Here is a 27117-nt window from a genome sequence, read left to right on the forward strand (position 1 = left end):
GAGAGAAGGGAGGAAAACGGCAAAAGCAAAAAAATAATATAGAAAAGAGAGAGACGGAAAAGATGGATTTGGCTTTGGAAAGGAAGCAAATGAATAAAAACAGGAAGAGGAACATGAAGTTAAAGGGAATTATTTACAAGTGGTATAATATGGATGCAGGAAAAAAGAAAACATGGAGTCATTGGAAGGGTGAAGATGATCAGAAGGGAAAGGGGGTGGAGGTGAAGCACAAAGAGAGATGTATTAAGGAAACAAGAAGGATATGAGCGAGGAAAGCAAAAAGCTGCAAACCAGATGGGCGCCACCGTGTGACAGTGTGAGAATGAAATCGGAGAGGAGTGAAAGTTTGTTCTCTCCCAGCTCAGCACGCTTCCATGATTAAAACCAGCCTCTTCCCCCCGATCCTCAAACAATGCTGAGGCACCGCTTTTAGCATGGAGACGTGTTTTCAGTGCAGCGTGTTCTCAGGATTAAGCTCACACACTACTCACACACTTACAGAGCATATGTGCCAACAGGAAGCTTTCAACATCCATGTGATCATAATGATGAATCCATTTAATCATCAATTCAGTCTAGATGTCAGCATGAAGATGCATCAGCTGCACGTAGAATGTAAATGGCGGCTGGCATGTTACAATGTTATAACATCAAAGTCAAGCAGAGTTTATTTGTAACAAAGGTTTCATTGTACCAAACACATCCTTAGTCATTTCCACGGAGAAGAAAAGGCCAAACTCACCCACGTGGTCTCGCCACAGCATCAGCTGCTCCACTCCTGCTTGTCAGTGGGCAAAATGACCCAGCTGACTGCAGAGAGACTCATGCTGTGCAAAAGCTGTTTACTTGTAACGGTGTGGTTGGCCTGATCCAGATTGATCTTCTGCATTTAGCTCTTTTTTTTTTCTAATTGACAGAGAAGCACAAAAGTTCTGCGTCCATTATAAGAGATGTAAGCAGTCTGTATGCTTTTTCATTAACATACACTGTGTTTACACTTCACTGAGATCACTCAGTACAAGTGTAAACAACCACCAAGATCCGAAGTAATTTGATCTGTGTAACCACTCTGCAATGTGGCCTGGGACAAATTTGGCCAGATATAACAGAAAAAATACCATCAATGCAGGATGTGCTGGTACTTTTCCTAGAAGCGTAAACAGAGTCTTATTTATTTCTTTTTAGTCTCTCTGTACCTTTAAATATATAACACAAATGCTTATTTAGCGACTTTCTCTTTTCTTTCAGCGGTTGAACTTTTGCCACAAACCACTGACACAACTGAACTGCTAAAACCCATCTCACAGAATAGTGAGACTAGCTTTTACATTTTCCTTCTAACTGCAGTTGAAAGACCTAGTGGCACTCCAGATTGGGAAGCTGTTACTTCCTCAAGTCAAGGACTTTGAGTATCTCAGGGTCTTATTAAAGAGTTGGGGGAGAACGGAGTAGGAGATTGACAGACAGACGGGTTGGTGCCGCATCTGTTGTGACGCTGAAGATTTACTGGTCAATGTACGTTCCTACACCCACCTATAAACACGAGGTGTGGTTGTATAAGCGGTGGATGTGATGTCCACCTGGGGAGAAACCTCAGGGCAGATACGGGACACGCTTGAGAGATTATGTCTCTCTGCTGCACCCACAGACCAAACCCAGATAAAATGGATGGATCAAACTGGAAATCTGTTTTTCAAAGCTTGCATAGCTGCTGACAAAAACCCACTGGGGTAGAGCTTAATGGTTTCTATTATTATGCTGTCATTATAACTAATTTTAGCTCTTCTACCACACGCAGGGAAGTGAGATGCAAAAGAGTGTCACCAAAGGCGCCCCATCAGTGGGGTTGCCAGCTAGCGTCTACTGAGCAACTGTCATTACACATAAAATTACAGACTGCCCTTCAAAACTGCATTGGAAGTTGCTTTTATTTAATTTATTTAATGAGCTGGTACTAACTGAGAAAAATGCTTAAAAATTATGTATAAAGAATATTCACACATGGATTATTGGGAAGGGATTGATCAGATATGAATAAAAATGGTGAAATTATTATATATTTCTTTAAAAATCATCTTTTGCAACAAAGAAAAATTATTATTTGTTTTCTCTTTAAACGTGAAAACTGTAAAACTGGTCACTACCTTAAGCTATAATTTGAAATTCGATCTCTCACATTATTTCCTTTTACATCTCATGTTGTCCACAGCTATTTCTGGTACACTTGAGTTTATCTGGTTTGAAGTATGTGTGAGGTGCACGCATTGTCACTGCACATTCTTCTGCCTGCTTGTTTCTGTGATGTGTGCAATTTTATTTGTGTATAAAAGTTGTATTAGATTGATCTAAGGTCAGAGCAAAGCTTAACCACAAACCGGGTCTAGCACAAAATTGCTGTTGTAAATTCATCGGCCTGTATTCCTGGTACTGTGTCTGTGGTCGGGCAGATATGATCGACTGCGTCTGTTTCTACTGTCTCTCGTGATATTCGTGTCATCTCTGCAGTGTGTTTATTTCTGTTTTAACACTCACTTTTTGTGTGTCGCTGCCCTTTCTCCACAGTTTTGGCAAGCAGCTGGGAGGTAGACGAGGCTGTGAATGCATCACTTTGGAGCCATCAGAAATGATTGTGGTGAGTAGAGACACCGTCTCTTGTTCTCCCTCTCTGTTTTAGACTCGGTCTGTCTTTTGTCCCTCTCCCAAGCCCTTTTATCCTCCCATGCACTCTTCCATCTCTGGGCTTTGATAATATTTCTATTTTTCTATCTTTATTTGATGTCTGCAGTACCTTTCCCCCTCCCTCCATTGTCATTGTCCTGATCACCCTTTTCATCTTCTTTTTGCCCGTTTCTGTTCTTTCTTCTCTGTTCTCTGCATTTTCTTATAGCATCAGCATTATGTACATCTTCAGTATTATAAAGGACCATATTTTGAATTGATATTACATCTAGAAGGTTATACGCTCTCTGTTCAGACTCTGCTTCAAAACGGATTGGACAGCACTTAACAGTGCAAATCGATACTGAGACAAAGCATCCTGCAAAAGCAACCCAAGAGATACTCAAGTATCCGAGGCAGTATTAAAAAGATTTCTTATATTTAAAACGATGTAAGTTTGTCCAGTTAAGTTTGGTTTACCCAGCACTCTATTGCATGGTAACACCAGGATCCATGCTGTTTACTTCACCTGTCTGTGGTTTTAATTTAGTGTCTTTCAATATCACAAAGACTTCATTCAGGTCAAGTTTGCCATAACATTTAGTATATAAGAATGTTGTTTTTGTTTGCCTCCACAAGGTCGCGTACAAATTTCTGTCCTCTTCCTACCTAATAGTTCTTCCTGCTCTCATTTTCCTCTTTTGCCTGAGCTTTGTCTGAGGGACTGGAAGAATACGATGGGATGAGATAAGCTGCAAAGTTGTATACAAAAAGAGGACAGGTAACACCAGTTCCACTGATGCTATTGAATAGGAAATAAAGAAATAAACTAAATAAATTTAACCTCAGATAACCCCCAGATAATCTGGTTGTTTTGGTGCACAGTGCTCTGTAGCAGAGTTGGAACAGGTCATCTCCAGGATGCGATGGGTCTGCAGTCATGATACCTGTCTATTTCCTGATTTACAGTTACTGAATAGAGGGCAATTGGGCACTCTTGTTCTTTTGCAGTCTGTCCATTTTAGTCTGTTCTTGTCCTTTTTGGTGTTTGATCCAAACCATACAGTGGTGGATGTGCAGAGAACACACTGGATTATTTCAGACTAGAAATCAGTTGATTTAAGTAAGTAGCAAATGATTATCAAGCCAGTTAAGCTAATGCTAACACACATCCATGCTTTGATTGTGTGTGGTGTTTCTAAAGAAGGAACATGTAAAAACTGGTGGATGTTGTAAATTAAATAATGGTGCAAAACAAAGCTTTAGCCAGCCTGTGGTTTAGCTAACAAGCCCTTCAGCAACTACAATCTAGAAGTTAAAGTACCTGTTGTGTTTTGCAGAGATAAAGAACAGGACAATTATGCAAGAGTGACAAAGTAGCAATTGGGCCATTGTGTGGTTTTTTGTTTTTTTTTCCCCCATTGTTGCCCTTTCTCGGCTTCACCCAGTGGCTCTCTTCGGCTCTTTTAAGATTGGTGGGAAGGGTATTATCATATGACCAAAAAAAGCTTTCAGCACTCACATGTTCTTTGTGGCTTTTGGAAACCCTGCCCCAATAGTCTCAGGGACATCAGAACTTTCCTGGAAATGTTCTGCAGTGAAAAAAAGATGACAATAGTAAGGTGCTCTTTCAGCAAGGCGCCTAATCTTGAACTACGCCCATGGGCCCATTCAGAGGCGATTGCTATGGTAACAGAGAGCAGCGATACTGACAGTCTTCCAGGTATGATTATGGGATAGTTTGTGAATAAGAAGTGCGGCATTGGGAGGAAGAGCCTGTGAATTTAGTCCACTCATTTGCCCGGGGCACGAGAGATACATTTAAATTCAATTTAATTGTGAAAAGAAGAGTTTGTGGCTGAGGGAATAAAATTGGTTTGAATTAAACTGGCCTTTGAATTAAATCACTGACTTAAACAGTTCACTGTGTGTGTGTCACACACAGTGAGTGAAGAGAGGTGGGTGAGGGTTAGAAAGAGACCAAATGAACCAGCTTATCAGAACCTTAGAAAGGACACAGGTTTTCTTGCTTCTTTGTATATGACTGTTTTTAAGTTACAAACAGCACTGCCTTGGAAAAGAAACTCTGAAGCAAGGCTGAATGATAATATGGAAACTATGGTGTACTATATAGACAAAAGAATCTGGCCTTACTTCTTAACCTTTGAATTTAGGTTTGTTTAGTCAAGCGCATAGCTACACAGTCTGCCTTTACAAACATTTGTGAATCGATGAGCTCGCTGAATTCGAGCTTGGTACTTTAATAGCATGCCAGATTCCTTCTCTCCTAGATATTCCATGATAAACTGTAAGTGGAAGCCTTTCGGAACCACATGAACTCAGCCATGAAGTGTCAGACCACATGAAGTCACAGAGTGGGGTCATTTCACTTGATAACTGTAGCGTTCCAACCTTCCTCTGACATTAACATCAGCACAAGAAACTGTGTGCTGTGAGCTTCGTGACATGGGTTTCCAAGGCTAAAGAGCTACCATAGGTTTAATTTATTGGTGGCCCAGTGCGTTCATAGAAATAACGTATGTCTGTATGCCAATTCAAAGAGCAATAAAAAAACAAGACCATCTTTAGAGTGGTTGATACCCCAGTAAGTTAAAACTAAAGAATTATTGGATAACCACTTTTTTGTATTGAAAATACCAAGAAATGCTAATCGAAACACACACTTTTATGCACACATGGGTAAATACACAAGTGGGCAGAGGGACTGCGGTCCAGTCACACTGCATTGCAGCCAATCAGCTAATTAGGACCATGGGAATAGCAGAGGGAACATAATCTGTAGCTTTCGTCATGACTCTGGTCACAGGATGACAGGGACTAACATTCAAAGACTGACAGGGTGGGGTTGTTTGTGTGTGTGTTCGTGTCTGGTTGGGGGAATAGATGAAATTAAAAAGAAGCACGCAGCAGGAAAAAGAGAGTAAGGAATGAAAAAGCGGAGAAAAAAAAATAGCTGATGATGCATGCTGCCAGGCAAGTGATCAGATAGACGGAGTGGAATGTAAACCGGGAGATGAGTAGACGTGAAGTTAGTCACACAGGCATATTAAAATGTTTAGAGGAAGCGGGAAACTTAATATAGACGTGACTGTCGGTCAGAAACATAACTGGTGGTCATGGGACAGAATGGGTTATAATCAGTCGAGGAGACAGAGAGCCATGTGTGTTACAGGCTCACAGGATGAATGTGAAAGTGTAACCTTCCCCTCCAGAATTTTTTGTGTATAACCTTCAGGCTGTCTGTCTCATGAGCCTCATTAAAATGAGGCGAGATGACATTTTTCACCGTGAGAAGGGGCACATTGATACCAATCCAGGCTCCTTTTACAACCGTTATTTGGTATTTTATTGCTGAACTATCCTTCACGCAGTTGTTTTAGAGACCATGACAGCTAAACTACCCACAACCCAGTTTTTACTCGGTATATTAGAGCAGAACTCCCTGAGACAAGGTTTTTCTTCTGTGTGTTACAACCCAGAGCAGCTGTCGAGTCTCTTTTCTATTGACAGAAAATCTTTGGGTCAGGCTTCACTTTGTTTCTATATTAGTTGCTTTTTCTTATTGTTTTACAAGATTGTCAAAACTCAAACTGCTCTGTGGCGTTTCCCTTCAGAGTTTTGAGGTGTCATAGATTTTATTCTATGTCACTACATGAAGGCTAACAGCACAAACGGCAGTCGCTTAAGGCTGTTCTTTAACTCTCTTCTACTTTTCTCAGCACAGAAGCTGTAGTCATCCCCACCACTCTTTGCGGCTGATCATGGGTCTGTATTAAGAACTGTATCAGTGACTGACACATGACTGACCTGAAGAGGGGGGAAAAAAAAACACACACAGTGGTCACATACAAAGACACCATTTGTGGTGCACATACGCTATGGTGAAATCTCTGATAGTAAACACATTGTTGCGAGATGAAAGGCTGAAGAAAACATTTCCTATCGGATCTTCCCAAACAGTTTGATCTTTTTTTCATATATACTGTACAAGGCTGTACAAAAGTCTTTGGCAAAATGAGAAATGAGTGCAGTTATTTATTGAAACATGTAAACCTGAAAGGAAATAAATTATTTCTAGTAAATATAGAAATAATAGCAGAGCCTATACAGCTCTGATGAGCTTGAAAATAGGGATTTCATAGTCAACTAAAAAAAATGAAAAATGTGATTAACTGATTCGTCTAAAACGAAGAAACACTCAGATATCAAGTTAAATTTGCAAACTGTTTAATGTCAAAATCTCTCGCTTGTTACTAAAATATGACAAATTAACATCCAAGAAGTGTAGCGCGTCATGCCGTTCATTATGAATGATGCGTGCTGTTGGAAAAGTCATGACAACCACTCAAATAGAAGTTAAAATTTAAAGTAACAAAATGAAATTTTTTTGTGACTGGCCCGAAGATATAAATTAAAGTTAGTTTGGTTGTTTGCTTGGTTGTCTGTCACGTGTAGTCCAAGAATGGAGAAAATAGATGCATGCAAATATGCATGTGCAGCACTTATGAGTTAACAGTCCTTGAGATTATTATGTAATCCTACCTGGGGAAAAAATCGTGCAGGGGGGGATTTCAGTTAAAAGTTAACAGTTAAAAATAAGGAAGTGAAATATTAAAGATTAAGATTAAAGGGGGGGGGGGGGGGGGTGGACGGAAAGAAGGTCACACTTAAACACGTTAAACCGCCACCTTACACTTTTACCATTTTTATTGATAAAGAAACATTACACATGTTTAAAAGTGTCATAATATTTAGTCAGGATAAAGTGGGGGAAAAAAATGGTGGTAACAGGATGACAAAGTCACAACAAAACCTAATGCCAGGAATTAGGACTTTGTTTGGGGACTGTTGGTCTGAGCACTCTATCCATACACAGTATGGATAGAGTGCACAAGGCAATGGATTGATGTTACTGTATTTGCCAGCTGACAAATGTTTTTTATGCTTGAGTGCATGAAAACATAGTAAACAAAGCTACCGTTGAGTCTCTTTTGCTTCTGGCTGCCCACTTTAGGGGGTGCTAAAACTTAAATCTTAAATCTTTAGGTGCGGGACGTGACTTCAGGCTAATATTAGCGTGGCAGGACCACACATGAACACAAATCTTGACAAGGAAAAAAATCGAAAACACTATAATTTTCTCTGATTCATGAACTGCCATTGTTATATAACCAGAGTGTGTGAGACTCAGAGAAACTAGCACAAAACTGATACTGAAACACGAGATAATTTAAAAAAAAGTTTAAAAAGCTAAGTTAAAAACAAATCCAAGAGCCTTGGGAAAGAAAATGAAGGCAGAGGAGCTGGGTTATATCATTTATTTATTGAAAAAGTCCGTTCATTGCTGGGATAATAAGATTGTTGACTTCACTTAGCATTATGCAATGAAGAAAGAATACAAATTCCTCCTACAACAACAGACCCGCACAAAAAGGGAATGAATTGTATGGCCGGAATCTGTGTGCTCTGCTGTTTTTCTTTTTCTTTTTTTTTCTTCCTGCCTGATGAGGATATTTGTGTATTTACGGTTTCCTGGAGGAAACTGGTGGCTCAGTGTGTGCTGTGTGCGCGTGTCATACAGAGTCAGAGAGCGAGCGAGCGACCATGTGAGCAAGCCTGTCAGTATGCAACATGTCGAGCAGATGAACCCTGTCTCGAGGAGGACTACTCTTGCCAAGTTTGAGAAAGGAGGAGATGCGGTGCTCGTTCTTCTTCCCTCGTCGTCGATTTGTTTGTTTCTTCATTTAATTTACTTGCCTTGTTTTCTCTCTTATTCTGGAGGAGTCACCCAGAGGATGAAATGTCGTGGGATCCCCCAGGATTTTGGACCTTGTCTTAAATTTTGGACGCTGCACTTCTATTCATCTTTTGTATAAAAAGGTTTCCCCGCTGTTTTTTTTTTCTTCTTCTTCTTCCCTTCTCCCCCTTGTGGTATTTCCTGCTTTTATGTGTTGTTCTGGTCCCCTTCTTGAGTCCAGATGAGTGTGCTCCGCTGGCACCGGCTCTCTGCGCTCTGGAAGAACTGGATGTTCAACCAGGAGCCAGCAGAAGAGCAGGACCAGATCCCAGAAGCCCTAGGGCCTGAAGTAGAGCCACGGGGGGAGAAAGGGAATGCATTCAAGGATCACAACTCAGATTTGGAGAGCGTCACAGAATCTAAGACCCAAAGTTTGGGTTATGAGAAGCAGAGATCCGAATCTGACAGCCAGAATGTGGAATATAACAATCTGAACACACTCCCTAAGATCCAGAAGTCTGAACTGTTGAAACGTAGCTGTTCTGAGCCGTGCTCTCAGGTCACATACGCTGAGGATCGATCTTCCAGCTACCCCCAGACACCTGAAGGTTGTGGGGGCAAATCCCGTCAACGTTTCTGCTCTGAGCAGAGTGTTCCCTGTATATTGCAGGTGGATAACGGCAGCGAGGGGGACGACAGCTTCTTGCAAAGGGAGGGTTCCCAACGGCGGTCCAGACGGCGCTTCAGAAGGGTCAACCCCAGGGGAGAGCGGGAACTGATCACAGACGGCCAAGACCCCGCCAGCTACAACACGGTAAGAAAAGCTTTACTAACAGCAAAGGCTAATGCTAACCATCCTCAGCATTTACAGTATTGACATGTTGCTTCTGTGTAAGTGGGAAGGCAATCAAAACGTACTCTTTGCCTCTTTCCAGTAGATCGCTTACACTGAGCAGACGTGGCTAGTTGGGTTTTATATGTTTAAACAACTACTGTTTTTTCAGGGTCCTTTAAAGATCTTCACACATTTGGTTCTCTGAAGCTCGCTGACACCCCAACTATAATCATTAGCTTCAGTTTTAAAGTATCCTTGTGATGTTCACAGTGTGCAGAGAGCAGTTCATTCTCAATAAAGTTTTGGTTTAATGAATTAAAGAATAAGATAACAAAAGCACCATAAAGCTAGAGGGGGATGGTAAAGCGTATGGGGAAACACTGTTTCGCAATTTGCTCTGGTATTTAACTTATTTGTCATTGCCGCAGAGAAAACAAATGCCGGAGGCATTGCTGTCTAACGTGCATAAAAGCTGAATTTTGTTATGAAAAACAAAGTTTCTCTGAAGGTCTGTTGAACCAAAGTTGTGTAGGAAAAGTATTAAAGCTGAGCGTGTAGGAACTTCCCTCTCTGCGATAGCATCACTGTGGCCAGAAGTGTGTCAGTTACAGTTTTAACTAATCACTAAAAGCCACGCTTTGCCACACACAGTCACAAAGGCGCGCACACACAAACAAACTTCTACACTCAGGTCATATGCACACTTTTCCCAGCTCGTGCAAAGCTCCCCGGAGCATTGCGACGGGGCTTAATGCAGAGTTTAAAGCGTCCTCTGTCGACCCTACCTGCCTCTGTGGTCTCATGGTGATTGTTCCACTTTTTAAAATTACATTTCTAGCCTTCAGCGTCGCCGAATCCCACCACATTCTTTTCTGTGACTGCCTTTTATTATGTAAAGTCTACCTGCTCAGATGTGCTAGCGCAGCGCTGCTCCAGAGAAGCAGGAGTAAAACAGATGAGAAATATAGAGAATTACTTTAGGAGTGCATGGAATTGGAGCAATATTGGACAGCAAAGACTCAACTGACACAAGGGATTGTTGTTCTTTGACATGTGTTGCACAGTGGTGTGCTTGCCTTTGTTCATTAAGAATACAATGATGTCTTATGTTGTGCTAATTTCACTTTGACAAGACGTAGTTTGCATATTTCGCTGTTGTGACTATTTCTTGTTTCTCTTCCCTTTTCATGCATCCCCTCAGGATTATGTCAACAACCAGGTAGGATGAAATACAAGACATGAAACTTTTCTGCCTGTGTGTTCATGTCTCTGTCATGTATGTGATCAGTGTGCTTGAGCGTGCATGGATGTTTATATGAGTCACTTTGGGTTCAGGCACCTGTTTAGAAACCGGCAGTCCTGTGGGGGGGTTGTCGTCGTCATATTTAGAGGCTGCCACACACATGCACACTGCGCTGTCTGCTGACACTGTGGGTGGCAGATAGGAATAAACAGACAGAGGAATTAACAGATGCATGCCGGGAACAACATTGACTTGCTAGGCAGAGATGGGTTTAATGTAATAGTGTAAGTTTCAGATTCCCCCTCAGATGGAAGTCACGTCATTGGCACATATCCCTCGAAAGTGGAAACTTGTGATTTGTTTTGTGCGATGAGGGCTGTCGGTGGCACAAGTTGGAAATTTCCACACATTACCCCACAAAATAATAATAAATATCCCTGCTTATTATGGCCCAATAGTCCAATCAAATCAGTCGTCATTTGTCACATAAAGGAGTTGCTTTAGAAGTGAGAAGCTTCTACTTGGCTTCAGATGAAACAGACACGTTAGCTTAAGATAGCTTAAGTTCTGTGTCTGCTGTGGAGAACAAGGTTTATTGATTTGCTGATTGATCATTGGGTGAGGATTTAAAGGTGACACTTTTCCCTTTGTAAAGCAGCTGGGCTAATAACAAAAAATCATCCATGGTTTTCCTGTGAGACGCACACAGTGTAATGTTAATGCGTCTGCGCCGGCGATGGCCGTTGCCGGAGGAGTAATGTTTTCATGTCGTCCGTCCATCCATCTGTCTTTCCGTGCACTCCGTTTGTGCGAACACATCATCTCAGCAACACCTTCAGGGCACATCTTCAGATTTTGTGCAAATGTTCACCCGAACTCAAAGATGAACTCATTACATTTTGGTCCTCAAAGGTCAGAGTCACTGTGACCTCACGTCTTTCCCATTGTTATGTATATGATACAACAGGGATTCCTTTTACGAGGGCACAAACATCCACTTGGATTTGAGCCTTACTGGTTTGAATGATGATCATGTCAACACGTTTGTGGCCACAAATCAAATCACATGGTAGCATAAAACTGTCTATAACAGGGGTCTCGAACATGCACGCGCCTCTTTGGCCCATCTCCAGTGACTTTGTGTGGCACTGACAGATAAACAAAGACGTAAACAAAGGTCGATATTGATCATTTGTAATTAGCATTAATTCTCTACAATCTGAAATTGTAAAGCTCTTTAGTTTACAAACCAAAAACCAAAAAAAAGGTTTTGATATTTAAATTTTACACTTATTATTTGCATCATAGCCCACATCCGGCACTTGATGCCTTTTAAGTTCTCTGAACCTCAATAGCAGCAGCTAACACAGATGTATTCACTTAAATAGCTCGTCCTGAATTCAGCTGACTTTGAACTCCAATAAATCCTAAGAGGTTTGAAGAGGTAAATAGAGAGTTTAAAAATGTGTGGACAGCTTTCTTTGCTTTCGCTGCCAACGCTGTGACGAGGCTCGTCGGTATGCTTTAGCTGCAGCTGGTCTGTTAGGATTTTTATTTTGGTATTTTAGTATTATTGTCAAAATCTGCTCAAAAGTGGCTCTTTTATGTGATAAAAGCTTGCCGACGCCAGGGAAACTTGATAGAATGCTGACACTATTTATCTAAAAGGTCAAAGGTCAAGCTGTGACAGACATGGATGTATACTCTAACTTGATTAGTTGGTGGCTGCTTACAAATATGAGACAGGGATTCTGTTTCTTTTTGTTTGTTTTCTGTTTTTTTTTTTTTTCTGGTTTCCCATTTGCGATGATATAGTAACAGCATGAGGATAAAACCCCTTTCTGTAAATGCATATTGTACATGCACACATACACACGCTCAAAGCAGCGCTGTGGTTCTGGCAGTGGATCAGAGGATGTTGTTTAGAGGCCTTATTGAACCATAATAACATCAGTAATCCATTGTCGCTGCTCTGTGCTGGTGTCTGGTGTGTCTTGCTCGCTCTTAATAGCTTCTGTTGGAGTGAATGAAGTTCCTGAAGCTATGAATTACGACGAGCCCAAAAAGATGATTCACAAAAACCCCGAAAAGGGGTGTTTCTCCTAAACGAAGAATACAACACAATAATTACAGTAATTATTATAAATCAAACCAATGAGTTGGTCTGCTGGCTTTAAATTTTAAAGTTTCAGAGGCAGAGAAAGATAAATGTCTGTGAGATCGATGTTTATTTTATTACCCGCTGTTACTTCTTTTATTCTGTGTGATGACTGATACGGCTGCGATTGATCCAGAAACCTGACTCCTCTCTGCCAGCGAGGTGCTAGACAGAAGCTCCTGTGCACTCTTATTACTATAACAGACCACTGGGATTTACTGATGACTCAGATTCACACACCCCACACACACACGTCTACACACACACATTCACATGCTGCACAGATACAGAGTCACTTCATTTAGACATCAGATGCTTCACCGGGTTACTGCCTTTCTCCTGCCGGGCAGGATAGATAGATGAACCCATCACCTCATTTGCCTTGCAGGGGAAACCTGCTCTATGGGCTTTTTAGTGCCAGGCTACTCCATGGAACCCCGGGATCATTAATTTAACATGATGCAGGTTCAGCCATCTGCACAGTTCACCACTAGAATAAAATCAGGAGAGTGTTGTTATGCTTTTTTTTCTTTTCTCCTCACCAGTTGGGCCACTTTCTCAGTTTAACTCGTGATTTTTCAGAAAAAATAAAAGCAGGTTGCCACGTGCAGGTGTTTGGCACATTCGATTTGCTTTCAAAATCTTTGTTTTGAACATTTTGTTTTGGGGCTCGTTTGTCACTGTCTATACGTGTGAATATGTGATCATGCTTTTGGAGCATGAAGCAGCATCCTCTCAGCTGCTGCGTGTCGCTACACAACAGATCGGAAACACTCGTCTCTTGCAACGGCTGTGGTTACTTAACATCCTGGAGGCAAAACGTCTGACGTCTGCTGCTTTTTCTTCTTTTTTTTCTTTTCTCTCCTCTCTACAAAACACGTTAGCATTTGTTTTTAATCTCACACTAAAAATGAGCCGAGTATGCAAAACTGCATTACTAACAAGAAACATCGGGCACTGATTGTACTACGGTTAATTCCTCTAGATGGGGGGGTAAGACTGAAAGCTTCAGCTTCCTGAAGCCTAAAGTTGTATTTAAGACTATTGTAGTCACGTTCCACTGTCAGGTTGCCTTTACTGGAAGGCGCTGCACACAGGAAGGAGCAAATCGCACCAGTCTTGTTCCTAAATTGCAGCAACCCACACTGAGCGTGACGTGTAGCTAGACATGAATGAATGTTATTTATTTCCTCTTTTTACACTGTTAGCTGGTTGAGTGGACTACAAGCACCACTTGGGACCGTACACCTCTATCAGTATTTTGTGTTATACAAAATTACAGATGCAGTTTTGACTGCTGGGCCTTATTTTTTATTTATTTTTTTTATTTATTGGTGATTGTGTGATTTGGCTGTAAGGAAAACTAATTTTGTCTCTTACAAACACACCTCTCATTGCTTAAAAGCTCGATTAAATTGTTTGTATTGTATTACCCATTTAAAACTTACATTATATTATAGAGTTTCCGTTTAATGGTCCATTAGGAGTGACTTTAACGCGGTGATGTCGTCTTCTGCTGTATCATTTTAACTCAATTTGATGAGCTTGTGCTTGTCATGCAGCTGCAGTACTTAGGTTACCTCACAGCTTAGAATCAGGTTAAATCTAAGGTTGCATTCCTCACGCGGTGACTAGGTGTGACTCATACGCATGCTTTGTCATAGCAGTGTCAACCTGGGGATGTGAGAAGTACGACTCTGCATCATCCTTCACCTTCCCCTGAGATTGGAAAATCACTAAGATGAGGCGACACAAAGATGCTTTCTCATGTTTGGTTGCTGTTTTTGATTAGACGAGTCTGCTAACCAGGCCTGGGAGTTTCTCTGATTTTTCTCTTTGGCTGGGGAAAATTTCTCTAACTTCCAACAGGCTGGTTTTAGCTCACCAAGCAGAGTTTTGCTTGGCATTGCACACTGATGAAGTTGTTAAATTTCCGATAATATTCCTGGCTTGGTTTTCGTTGTCATTAGTGTGCTTGCGTGCGTGGTTTCGCAAAGCACACGTGTGCCATGTGTATGCTTAATTCATAATGTTTCGGGGATGTGTCTGGCTTTTCAGTTTTGCTTCACATCTGTGGATTTAAATGTCCAGACGTCCGTTATGGCACCTTCATGGATTTCTTATCTAGAGCATATTTGCAATGCAAACTATTTAGCTTAATATGCTGACATTTTTTCCCCATTTACATATCAATAAGTCAAGTCAAGTCAAGTCAACTTTATTTATATAGCACATTTAAAAGACATCAAGTGTCGGCCAAAGTGCTGAACAGAGGAATAATATAATAAAAGAATTAAAATAGAAAGAAAACTTTGTAAGACATGTAATATCAGCGAGATCCAAAAGCCTTGGAAAATAAGTAGGTCTTGAGATTTGATTTAAAGTTTTCCAAGGATGGAGAGAATTTTATGAAGGGGGGGAGACTATTCCAGAGTCTCGGGGCGGCAATGGAGAAAGCCCTGTCACCTCTAGATTTGAGCTGGGAGCGTGGAACTGATAAAACCATCTGACTGGAGGAGCGCAGAGATCGAGTGGGCAAGTGCAGGCTAAGAAGATCTGAAATGTAACCTGGAGCCAAACCATGGAGGGCTTTAAAAACAAATAATAAAACCTTAAAATCAATTCTATATTTAACTGGTAGCCAATGTAGAGATGCGAGTACCGGGGTAATATTCTCTCTCTTTTTAGTACCCGTCAGGAGCCTTGCGGCTGCATTTTGAACAAGTTGCAGGCGTGACAGGCATGAGTGACAAATACCTAAATAGAGAGAGTTACAATAGTCAAGACGTGACGATATGAAAGCATGGATAACAGTTTCCAGGTCTTTAGATGACAGAATATTTTTGAGTTTAGAAACGCTCCTGAGTTGGAAAAAACTGCCACGAACAACTGAATTTATTTGCTTGTCCAGCTTGAGAGTGGAATCAAAAATGAAACCAAGATTTTTTACATGGGGATGTACATTAGCTGATAATGGGCCCAGATTGTTTCTTATGAGACTAATAGAGTCCTGCTTACCGAAGATTATAATGTCGGTTTTGTCATGATTTAGTTTGAGAAGGTTCAGAGACATCCAGCAATGTATGTCGCTAAGACACTCTGAGACTTTCTGCAGCGTACTATCAGCACCTGGTTTTAGAGAAAGGTAGAACTGTGTATCGTCTGCATAAGAGTGGTAAGAGATCTGGTGTTTCTGAAAAATGGAGCCTAATGGGAGCATGTATAAGGAGAATAAGACCGGACCCAGAATAGAGCCCTGAGGTATTCCACAGGTTAGTGTAGCTGGGGAAGAGTATTTGTTACCCAGCATCACAGAATATGTTCTGCTCTCTAGGTAAGAGGCAAACCATTTTAGAGCAGAACCTTGAATGCCGACACATGTCTTTAGACGGTTCAATAGGATTGTGTGGTCGACAGTGTCAAATGCTGCGCTCAGGTCTAAAAGGATTAAAACTGTACTTTTTCCAGAATCAGCAGCTAGAAGCACATCATTGAACACCTTCAGTAGAGCAGACTCTGTGCTGTGGAAGGCCCTGAAACCAGACTGATATTTGTCCAGAATATTATGCGTGTCTAAGAATGAGGATAATTGGTGGAGGACAATCTTCTCAAGAACCTTAGACAAAAATGGCAGCTTAGAGATTGGTCTAAAATTGCCAAGAACTGACGGATCTAAACCAGGGTTTTTTAGAAGCGGCTGGACAACAGCTTGTTTAAACAAGTCAGGAACAGTTCCATATGAGATACTGCCATTTACAATAGCAAGGATGTTGGGGCCGACTGTCTTCAGCACATCTCTGAGAAATGGTGTAGGTAACATATCCAAGGGGCACGTAGTTGGTTTCATGTGCATTATTATATCAGTGAGATGGGATAATGAAACCGGTTTAAATTCTGAAAAAAGGAACGAACATGTAGGTGGTTCAGAGGGGTCTTGGGATGGGAGCGGGATATGTGCTCGGATATCATTAATTTTTTCAGTAAAGAATTTTTGAAAATCCTCAGGCGTGTGTAGGGCAGTCTCAGATATGACTGATGTGGTGGGATGCAAGACAGAGTTGATTGTATTGAATTGAGCTTTAGGATTACCAGACTTCTTGTTAATGATCATGGAGAAATAATTTGCTCTTTCTACCTTGATGGTGCGCTGATAGTTATTTAAGCAATCTCTAAACACTTGATAAGAAACGTGGAGCTTATCTTTCTTCCATTTTCGTTCTGCTTTCCTGCATTCCTGCCTGACGGCACGAGTGACCTTATTTAGCCAAGGCTGAGTTTTAAATTTTTGCCGTCTACATTTTAAAGGAGCAATTGAGTCCATTATGTTGGTACAAGCACAATTAAAACATGCAAGAAGCTCATCAGGACTATTGCTATGAGGAGAACTTTCATCAAAGATGGCTAAAGGAGATGCAGCGAAGGCAGCTGAGAATTGGGGAGCAGTTTCAGGTGTTATAGGGCGTATAAGAGAGGGGGCCTGGGTTTTTTTGGGGGATGAGTGAGGAATTGGAATATTAAACAAAATAAAATTATGGTCAGACGGACACACATCAATCACTTCAATGCCGATCACTGAGAGCCCAGATGGCAAGATGAGGTCAAGAGTGTGGCCCTGCTTGTGTGTAGGGCCGTTGACAGACTGGGTCAGGTTAAATGAGTCCAAAAGTTGTAAAAACTCCCTAACCAAAGGTTTAGAGGGGCAACACATATGGATATTGAAGTCACCAAGGATTAGAAGCCTATCGGTGGTTGGTAATGTCACAGATAGAAAATCCGGAAATTCCTTAATGAAGTCTTTGTTAAGGTGAGGAGGCCTATAAACTAGAGCACAGAGTACAGGAGAGCACAGATCCAGCATAAACAGTTGCAGTTCAAAACTGGTGTAGACACTTCTGGGTAGCATTCTACATTTAAAGTTATCTCTGAAGACTGTTGCCAGGCCGCCTCCACGACGGCAGGTCCTAGGTGTGTTGAGGAAGTTACAGTTTTCAGGAGTCAGTTCCACAAAAGCAGCTAGATCATCAGAAGGTAGCCAAGTTTCAGTAATAAAGAGAAAGTCCAAGCCATGAGAAACAAACAGGTCACGGTATATGAAAGTCTTGTTCACCACGGACCTTGCATTGATTAATGCCAATTTGAGTGGTGAAGAATCCGAGACTGAATGTGTGACAGCACATTCAGCCGAGTCCTTGTGTTAAGATGTAGCAGTTCCAGTTTTGAATAGTGCATTCCGTCATTAGCACAAAGGTCCGAGCCTTTAATATGGCTATAAAAAACACTGCATAGTCCAATGATAAAACCAAGCAACAGTAGGCGTATCCATCGTATGGTTAAAAGGGGAATCATAGTTTCTCCATTTGTTCACACAGCCAAGTTAAAACCACGTTAGCCAGCATACCACAGCCACGGATTACAGCCCAGTGCCGGAAAAGTAACTATGATTACCTACCTGGCACTGTGCACAACGTCGGCAGCTTGAGAAGATGGATACTTGATGCGATGACAGGCCGAACAGTAGTACATGCGGGGGGCAGCGAGGGCTCGCGTTAGGCTGGTGAAACAGGTCCCCAGGAGAGTCGATCACAAAAGAAAAAACAAAAACGATAAAATCCAGGTTTCCAGGGTCAAAAATAAAAGCCGTGCTCGGAGGCTAAGACTGTAAAAATTTAAATAGTTTAGTGAAATATTAAAACAGAGCTACGCACAAAAAACACACACACGGAGAGCAGCGGCAGAAAGACACGCCAGCGTACGCTCACCCGGAAACAACATGTCAATAAGGCATAAAAATACACGATACCTGCATTCTCTTATGCCAAATTATTTGTAATAATTCAGATCATTGCCACATTACATTTGCTCCTAATTTTCCTTTTAGTAAAGTATCCAAAAAATAAATAATCGGCAGGACAGGATTGTAAAGGGCAAGCGAAAATCTTGTTGGCATTCAGCAGCCAAGGAAAGAGAACCCTCCTGACGAGAGGAGTGACAGCTTTATTTTGATGTAGATTGTCAAATGTCTTCTCACTCTCGCACATTTTGTAAGGCAGAGATGCCATAACAGCAACCTTTAAAAAGAGGGAGGGGAAAGGGGAGGGCAGGTAGGATAGAGCAGAATGGGAAAATAGAAGTAGGCATAAGATGACAAGCATGACGTGGTGAAAAGCAAATGGAATGATAAGTTAACAGGGACTAAAAAAAAGATATTGTGAGATCTTGTATATATGCATGAGAAGTTGGCTGAAATGAAGCAGAGGGGTTACGGAAGGAACAAGGAATGTGAAACAGGGGTTGACAGTTTATGGAAAAGATGAGTGGGTTTGCAGCTGAAGGTGGAGCGGTAAGTTGTGGGGATGGAGAGCTGAGGCAGAAAGGTAAGGTTGTGGGAAGGTCACATGGGAGTGAAGGAAGTGGGAGGATGGGGTGAGGGGAAAGCAAGGTCAGAAGTGGGGTTTTTTACAAGGGACCAAAGGAGTGAGAAGAAGACTAACTGGGGTAAATGGTAAACATAATTTGTGAAGTTATTCAAGTGTTAATGAGTGACATATTTTCACACAAATAGCCGTCAGGGTGCAGCAGTCCTCTGTTTACGTCCTCAAAATCTGACTCAGCTAAGTGTTGAACGAGCTGAATGGTGCCCCGGCCCTCCTGCTGCTGCCGGAGTCCCGCTGCACTCATTGTTATGCACAGAGCACACACGAATACACAGGTTTTCTGTGAGCTGCATGCACCCCTTCTTAGCATGACACAACAAGTACAAGGCATTTATTTCCACTGGCTTTCAAACGTCGGCAGACATCGTGATCGCGTGCATGCGGAGTATAGTATGCTGGGCAGCACAGTGTACCAGTGGGCCACTGTCTGCGGCTGTTGTTGCTGCTAATTTTAGGGATTACATCAGCAGCACTAAGATGACAACCTTGTTGAACTCTCGCGCTGTATTTCTCTCTGCTTCATCTCTTCCCCTCCTCCTTCCAGCTCTCCTTCCTCCCTTCCTTTCCTTTCTCTCCTCTTCCTACCGGTTTCCCTCGTACTTCCATCTTCTTTCCTGCTTGCTCGTCCGCCCCCATCTAACCTTACTGTGTATGTTTACTGGGGGCTTTTCCCTTTTTTATGCTTTCCTAAACACAAGCTACACTTTCGATTTTCATCAGCTCTCACTAGATCTGAGTGTTTATAACTTAATCTTTATGTGTAAAGGTAGGCAGTGTGAGCTGGAGGACATTTGAGCCTCTGTACAGTTCTTTTTGTCTAAAAGGCTCCGCACCAGAGCAGGGGAACAGAATCAAAGTGTCCTGGCAGTAGAAATAAATTGGTGCCGAGCGCTAAAATAAAACACAACCTACATTCTGAAGGAAAAACAAAGGCTTCACTCTTCCTCAACTCCTTTTTCCTTCTCCTCTGTACGCTCCTGTTTGTCTAAATCTTTCACCCACACTCAAACATTTTCTTTCCTCTCGCGTCCTATTCTCTGACTCACTGTCTCCTCTTGGTTGCTGTCAGTATATCTCTAGTACTGACCTTCGAGTTCTTATTTTTTTTCCGTTTCCTGCTTTGTATGATGATGATGATGCTCGCCCATTGTGTACGTCACATCAGCCTCCGCTTCAAGGTTTCACAGCCCCAGTGAACCTAAAGGTCAAAACAAAGTGTGTGATTCCAGTTTATCTGGCACATTTGTAAGTTTACCTCTCGCAGTTACTTTCTATGATTTCACTCCCGTTTTTGTCCTTTTATTGGTTTCTTTTTTTGCACCTAGGCTTTCTACACTGCAATCGCCGTCGGGCCTCTCTCTGCAGGGAGAAGTCGGAAAGGGAAGGGCCGGTTTAAATAGCAGGAATTCCTGTCCTGTCTTTCTGACAGACACGCAAACACAGGGCTGAGTGCTCACGCACGGCAACACACATGATCGCGTGGCTGCAGCAGGCAGATTCTCTTAATTGAGTCTCCGTGTAGCATACTTGAATGCGTGTGTCTGTTTGTCTGCAAGCGACTTGCTGTGCTTTGTGTCCTGCTGAATACGAGCAAGGGATCAGACTTGATTTCGAGCAGTGGTGCAGCCCTGTTAGCTGGTGTGAGGGGGCATTATAATAGCAACTGAAGGCACAGAGTCAATGTGAACTAATCGCTGATGTTTCTGTGCAGTATTGATTGGTTGCACCGACCAATAACTTTCAATAACTCAGCACTTCTTTGTGAACGCATCTCTGTGTGTTAAAGAGCTGTAGCAGCTTTAGTCAATGGATTCCTTTTAATTAGACTGGCAGAACTGATTGGCTGTGAGCACAAGCTAGCTGAAGACAACATATGCAGATGACCGCTCTCTGTTGGGATGCATGTGTATACAAATTAGTGTGTGGTGTCCCACAGGGGCATTTTTCTCAGTAGCATCACGCTGAATGATAAAACAGATACAGGGCTCCGCTCGGTAATCACTGATCCACGCGCCGCCTCTGTGAGTGTGTTTAGTCAGTGCTTGAGTTACTCATATGTTCCAGATTTAAAACTCTTTTCCTATCTTTGATCTCTCATTTTCTCTGTGTTACTTTTTCCCCCCTATCCTTCTGCATCGTTCTCTAGTCTTCACTCATTCATCTTCCGCCTCTTTAGATCCATCCCAGTATTTGTTTTCTGTCTCACTTTTCTCTCTGGGCCTCGTCCAGAAAGCACTTACCTTACCAGACAGCTGCGCACACACGCACAGACACTCAGTCGCAGGCCGACTGTTCCAGGAAGCGTTTCCCGCGTGACGTGTTTCCTGCTCCGTGTTTTGAAGACACATTCCACATCTATGTACAGTTACAGTAAACGGTCGTCTGAGAAGCCGTGCTCAGACTACGGCGCGCGTCTTTACTTTTTCTTTTTCAGTTTGAGCTGAATGAGTCACACGGCGAGACGACTGACTCCTCTGAACTTGTTTTGTTTTGAAAGTGCTTAATGGTGTGCTTCTGCAGGCTGCTATGTGGGACTTTTTCTTGTTATGGAGGTTTTACGAAAGTCTTTCCAAACGTGTGGATGTATTTTTATTTATCTTCATTCACAAACCCACCAGGTTATCAAATCTCCAGAATAGCGAGTATTATTAAAAAGAAGAAGAAGAATTTGAGTTATTTATTTTTTATTTTTCAGTATGAGTGAAGCATGATTGAATGAGTGCTACATTTCAGAGTGACTACAGTGAATATTACTGAAGAGGAAACCTTTTGGTGACTTTACTACATTCAGCTTGCATCCTTTGACTTGTAGGACTTATGTGCAGTTTCCAGGTTCTTGCAACCTTCATGGAAAGTTTCTTTTTGAATTTTACTGTATGCTAGTGTCATTTATATATACTTTTTTTTTCCTGCCATTGTGTCATCTAACACACCACACACACCACAACTGCCACACCCACATGTGTAAGATTGATCTGATATTTTTCAGTGAGCAGCAGAGATTTGTTTTCCTCTCCTGAGTTACATGAAATAAAATAGATAAACGGATTAATAATAAGAATTAATGTGTTCCCTCAATTATTGATAAACACATCATCAAAAGTTTAGCTGCGACTTAGCTAATGATTATTAATGAATCTGTATTTCTGCTCTAAATGTGGACTGGACTGGCATTAATGTAGTATTTTTCTTATCGTACTGACCACTCAAACCACTTCAGACTACAAGCCACGTAAAACTCTTCTTCCTCTACTTCTTCTTCTGCTTCTTCTCTTTTTGGCCGCGCCCTCTAAGCAGGTTGTCTTCCTCTCTCTCACATCCACCTTCTGCATGTCCTTCTTCTCTGCATCCATGAATCTCCTCTGTGGTCTTCCTCTTTTCCTCTTGCCTGGCAGCTCCTTCTTCAGCATCCTTTATCCGGTCCTTCTGCACATGTCTAAACGGTCTCTATCTGAGGTTTCGCTGTGATATACTTCTAGTCCAGTCCCACCTTGTGGCTCCTAACAAAAACGTTAACGTACATTCAAACACTTCTTTATTCTGTAGATGTTCAACACTTTATCTACCTCACCAGTTAGGTGTGTAGTGTCTTCAGTGTGTCCTGTCACACCCACGAGAGCTTAAACAAAGAAAACTTATATTTCATCACACACACCAATAACTGCAGCTATATGTGTGTGTGTGTGTGTGTGTGTGTGTGTGTGTTTGTGTTAATTAGTGCTGGGTCTTTTTGAGGCCAAGCTAAGAAGATGATGTAGTGCTGCGCATGCTACCCTTCAAAAGGGGATAGACTGCAGCTCGTACACACTGAGACACACATGCTGTCGGATCATGGGCTTCTCTTGCTCACACACACACACACACACACACACACACACACACACACACACACACACACACACACACACACACACACACACACACACACACACTGTAAACACTCACAGACAGAGCCCTCCATTAGTCCCAGAGTCTTTAATCCATTCAGTGTTCGGTAATTTCATTCATGTGGAGAGGTGGAGGTTAAAGGGTGTGTGTCTATTTGTGTGTTTCTGTGTGTCTTTGTGTATTTCATCTTTTTAGTCCACTTCAGGCTTAATTCTGTCTCTTTGTCTTTATGCCTCTGTTTGCCCACTTATCCATTTCAAGCTTTCTTCCCCCCCCCCCCCCCCCCCCCCCCCTCCTCTCTGTCTCTCTTGTGTACATAACGCTCCTCTGAAGGCTGGGCTCCATGTGCTTCCATCCGATTGGCTGCCGAGTAAAACGATGATGTCATTCCTAGTTGGGAGGTGTGTTTCGCCTCCTATGCACACCCACAGAGGAGGGAGAATTGAGGGTAGAAATCCTGGTTCACAGCAGCGAGCAGGGGAGCAAAAAATAGGAGCGTGGAGAGGGAGTGAGTGGGTGATGTAGACAGACATAAAAAACAAACAAACAGCAAAATGAAGGGAGGAAGGTCAGAAAGACAGGGAGAAATGCCGAGAAAGATTTTCAGCTCTTTGATGTGTCTGCTGCAAGCTGGCATCTCTCCTGTGCTCGAGGAGAATTGGCCATTCAGACAGCCAGACAGCTCCTAATGTCTCCTGCTTTCAAATCTTCCCTCCGCTGGCTCATCGTTGTTTGTGCATCAGAACCGCTACAGTATACAGGCTGATACTGCAGGAGAAATATGAGCAAAGAGAAGAAAAGTGGTGTGGAAAAACACAGATAAACACACATCTTAGAGAAACAAATGTTGCATGTGAAATTATTGACATCTTTGATCGTGCAAAACATGCGGTTGCTGTTTAAAACCATTTTAAAAAGTGTCTTTATAGGATAGTTTAGAAGGTACAAAAAATAAATAAATTGGAGTAAAAAGAAGGAGTTTGTATTTTGAGTTTGTTTGGATCTTTATTTTTCAAAAATTGAACTTAGAAGAACTTATTTAAATTTTCTGACTATTAAAAATTATGCTCTGGGCACTTAAACTTGTTGCAGCTTCCTTAGGAGATGCATGTAAATATGAAAAGAAAACTAGATCATGAGATTTGTAACTCTGTCCTTCAAGAAAATAGAAATAGAAACTCAATGAAAACATTTCAGAATCCAGAGAAAACGAGGATTTTGTACCCCTGAGGTGTTGAGTCATAACTATTGAAATATGAAAGGGAAAAACCCCCCAAAATAAACAAAGCGGTGTTTCATGAATTTGTTTTTGCTAAGTTTCCAGTTTCCACTTCATTTGCTGTCATTAAAAGCATTGTTATTCTAATTAGGAGCTGATTTGGTGATTTTGGGGGGGGGGCTTCCAGTTGTTTAGGTTGCATATATTGTACGCCTTTTGATTAGAACCTGAAAAAATACTTGTGTCATTCCAACTTTCTTGGGTGGTATCCCACATCTGATGCATAGTAGAATAAACCCCACTCAGGATTATTTGTAGCTCCTGTCAGAACCGGGTCTGCTTCAAATTGTTTACAGCTGCGGTTCTGCTCAGTCTAATGCCTTTATTACCTCAGTATATTTGGCCAGCAGTGTACTGTATTAGAGTGAGTTATCTGTGATTAATGTGTCTTTCCTTGTACTCAAATTCTTTCTACTGTGTCACAAATCTTCTAGATGCGGGGGCTTTTTAAACGGGGTAAAAGAAAAGAAAACCCAACTATTATCGCCTTGTGCTATTGTGTCACATGTTCACATTCGGCAAAATACAGCCAGTGCCTGTCTGTTGTATTTGATAGGGACTCTGTGATTTATACCCACCCCCCTCTTTTTTTGTGTAATTTATGCGGCATGCTCACAAAGGGGAGGGGGTTGCCTCAATACACTCAGCTTTATGTTACCAGCAGATCAATAAAGATGCTCCCTCGCTTTCCTCTCTATCTGTCTTTCCCGTTCTCCCTCTCTGTCCATCTCTCTCTCTCTCTTTCTCATCCACATGTGCTCAGCAGCCAATACACCTAATGCAGTTTCCCTCTGCTATCTTCATCCCTGCCACCTCCCATCCCATCCCTTTCTCTCCCTTTCCCCCGTCTCTCTCCCTCCCTCGCTGCACAGGTGATGTCATTCTTTTCCAGCTGGATTCTCCTCCCTTCTCCCTCCCTCCCCTCGCGCTCGCTCTCTCCTCCGTTCCCCATTAGCGGCTGGCTCTCCAAAGCGCAGCATCTATCCACAGTAGCTTCTTTTCCACGGGTGGGAGGGGGATGAGGAATGCCGGTGTGAGGTGTGAGCGCTAACCCAGGAGGAGAGCTTAAAGCTGGGGTACAAGGAGCAGGATCACTGGCCCCATGCCATGGAGCTGCACTGCTGGGCACACACTTACACCGCTGGAGCTTTATAGGCAGGAAAGAGTTGCAAGGGGCAGAGAGAGGAGTTTGACAGGCAGTGAATGAAGATCAGTGAGAGCTGCAGGCATCGGTCCTGGCTTTTGGGAGGTGAAGGGGGCATTGTTTGGATGACTTGAAGCCTGGCAAGAGGCTCCTTCCCAGGGGGCTGCAGATGCACAAACAAGCCCCCCTCCCCTTTTTTCCCCCCACATTTTTTTTCTTAAATTCAATACTGGCTCATCTACTGAGGAGGGAAATCTGAGCTTCTTAAAGAAGTAAAAGAAATCTTGAAGAGTTGACTTAATGAGTTTTCGCTCTGGACTTTTGACAGACAAACCTGCTAAACTTGCATATTGAACTGGATGGCTTTATCTTTGGCCATGCAACTTCCTTCTCCTTTGGATTCAGTTTTGTGTATTCAGCAGAATTTTTTTCTTCTTCGTTGAGGTTTATCGGCGTCTCTGTTGCAGTCTCTTGACAGAGAGAGGGAGAGAGGGAGAAAGCGTGACATATGAATGAATCTGCGTTGACTTTAAATCTCTTTCTGTAGTGATATCTGACAGTCATCCAGTGAGGCTTCCGTTTTTTTGTTGTTTTTTTACAGCCAAATCAAGAAAGGGTTTTTTGTTTTAAATAAACCACAGCAGCAAAGAGCGTGGTGTCAGCCTTTGCCCTTCTCTTTTACTTATTCATTTTTTTTTCTTCATCTCTTGGTGAACGAGGGGAAACTTCCCCTTGCTGGCACCCTCCCTCCTGTGGAAATGGCTTTCCTGGTCCGTTGCTATGCCAACTGCTTGCAGCCGTGGTCCTCCAAAGTAAGCGATGTCGTAATCCCTTTTTTGGCCAGTGCCTCTGGCTTAGGATGCTGCCGCCTCTGTGTGTGCATGTGCGTGTTTGTGTGTGTGTCTGTGTTACTGAGCGAAAGATGGGGTGTGGATGAGAGAAACTGAGCTCGATTCATATGCATATGCATTTTATCTGTTTGCATGCTGTGCATCTGGCTGTAATTTGAATTTTAACCAGTGTTCTGCACGGAAAATGACTGATAGCCACAACTGCTGGCACCATGCCAAAGCTTTTTCAAGGAGGAATTTAGAAGCTAATAATATGCACAGAATAAAGCAAAAAAAATGTGTCAGTAGTTCAAAAAATAAGACGACTTTGTGTCTATGTGGGAATATGCCTCCTTTTGCTTGGACAGTGTTCAGTCAGCCAGGAGAATGAACCTGATAATAATCTACATTTGATGCTTTGATCTGTGGAGGCATTTTTTCTGGCTTTGCACCAAATATTGAATTGTTCTCAGCAGCTGCAACAACAAGAGCAAACGGATCAGAGGGGCTTCCAAAATATGTTGCTATGAATTATGTGTTTTGATACCGCTTTTTTTTTTTTTATTTATTTATTTTTAAACTTTTGCTTATATCACAATTGCAGGTGTTGGTGTAAAGGTGTTGAGCCAGACTGCACTATTTAAAACATGAAAGCGCACATGCACTATTTGTAAAACCTTGAACTGTTTGTCTTTATGGCAGAAAACTCTCCGTGTAAAGTTACAAGCAGTCGAGTCCTTGGTTTGTGCAAAATGACATTTATTGGTGCTTTTCTTTCAGTCGGTGCATACCTGTTAGCCATCTGATCTGGTATGTCTGGTCTGTATGTTGCCTGCCTGGTGTCAGCACTGAGCTGGTAATGATGTTGCTATTTGTATAGTTAACAATTA

General features: G+C 42.1%; 1 protein-coding gene across 8 annotated transcripts in view; it reads left to right on the forward strand.

Moving 5' to 3' along the window:
- rapgef6 (Rap guanine nucleotide exchange factor (GEF) 6) overlaps window positions 1-27117 on the forward strand; it is a 143456-nt gene that overhangs the window by 48619 nt on the left and 67720 nt on the right. For 3 of the 8 annotated variants that reach the window (XM_085175319.1, XM_085175324.1, XM_085175322.1), the window contains exons 1-2: window positions 7335-9230; window positions 10453-10470. In XM_085175319.1, the coding sequence (XP_085031445.1) occupies window positions 8658-9230; window positions 10453-10470 (591 nt within the window). In that variant the 5' untranslated portion in view covers window positions 7335-8657. Of the gene's footprint in view, window positions 1-2562; window positions 2633-7334; window positions 9231-10452; window positions 10471-22989; window positions 26210-27117 lie in introns of those variants that run through there. The other 5 variants (XM_085175321.1, XM_085175320.1, XM_085175323.1 and 2 more) reach the window with 3 other exon arrangements.

The sequence above is a fragment of the Neolamprologus multifasciatus genome, chromosome 10 (genome assembly GCF_963576455.1).
Source record: "Neolamprologus multifasciatus chromosome 10, fNeoMul1.2, whole genome shotgun sequence".
Lineage (NCBI taxonomy): Eukaryota > Metazoa > Chordata > Actinopteri > Cichliformes > Cichlidae > Neolamprologus > Neolamprologus multifasciatus.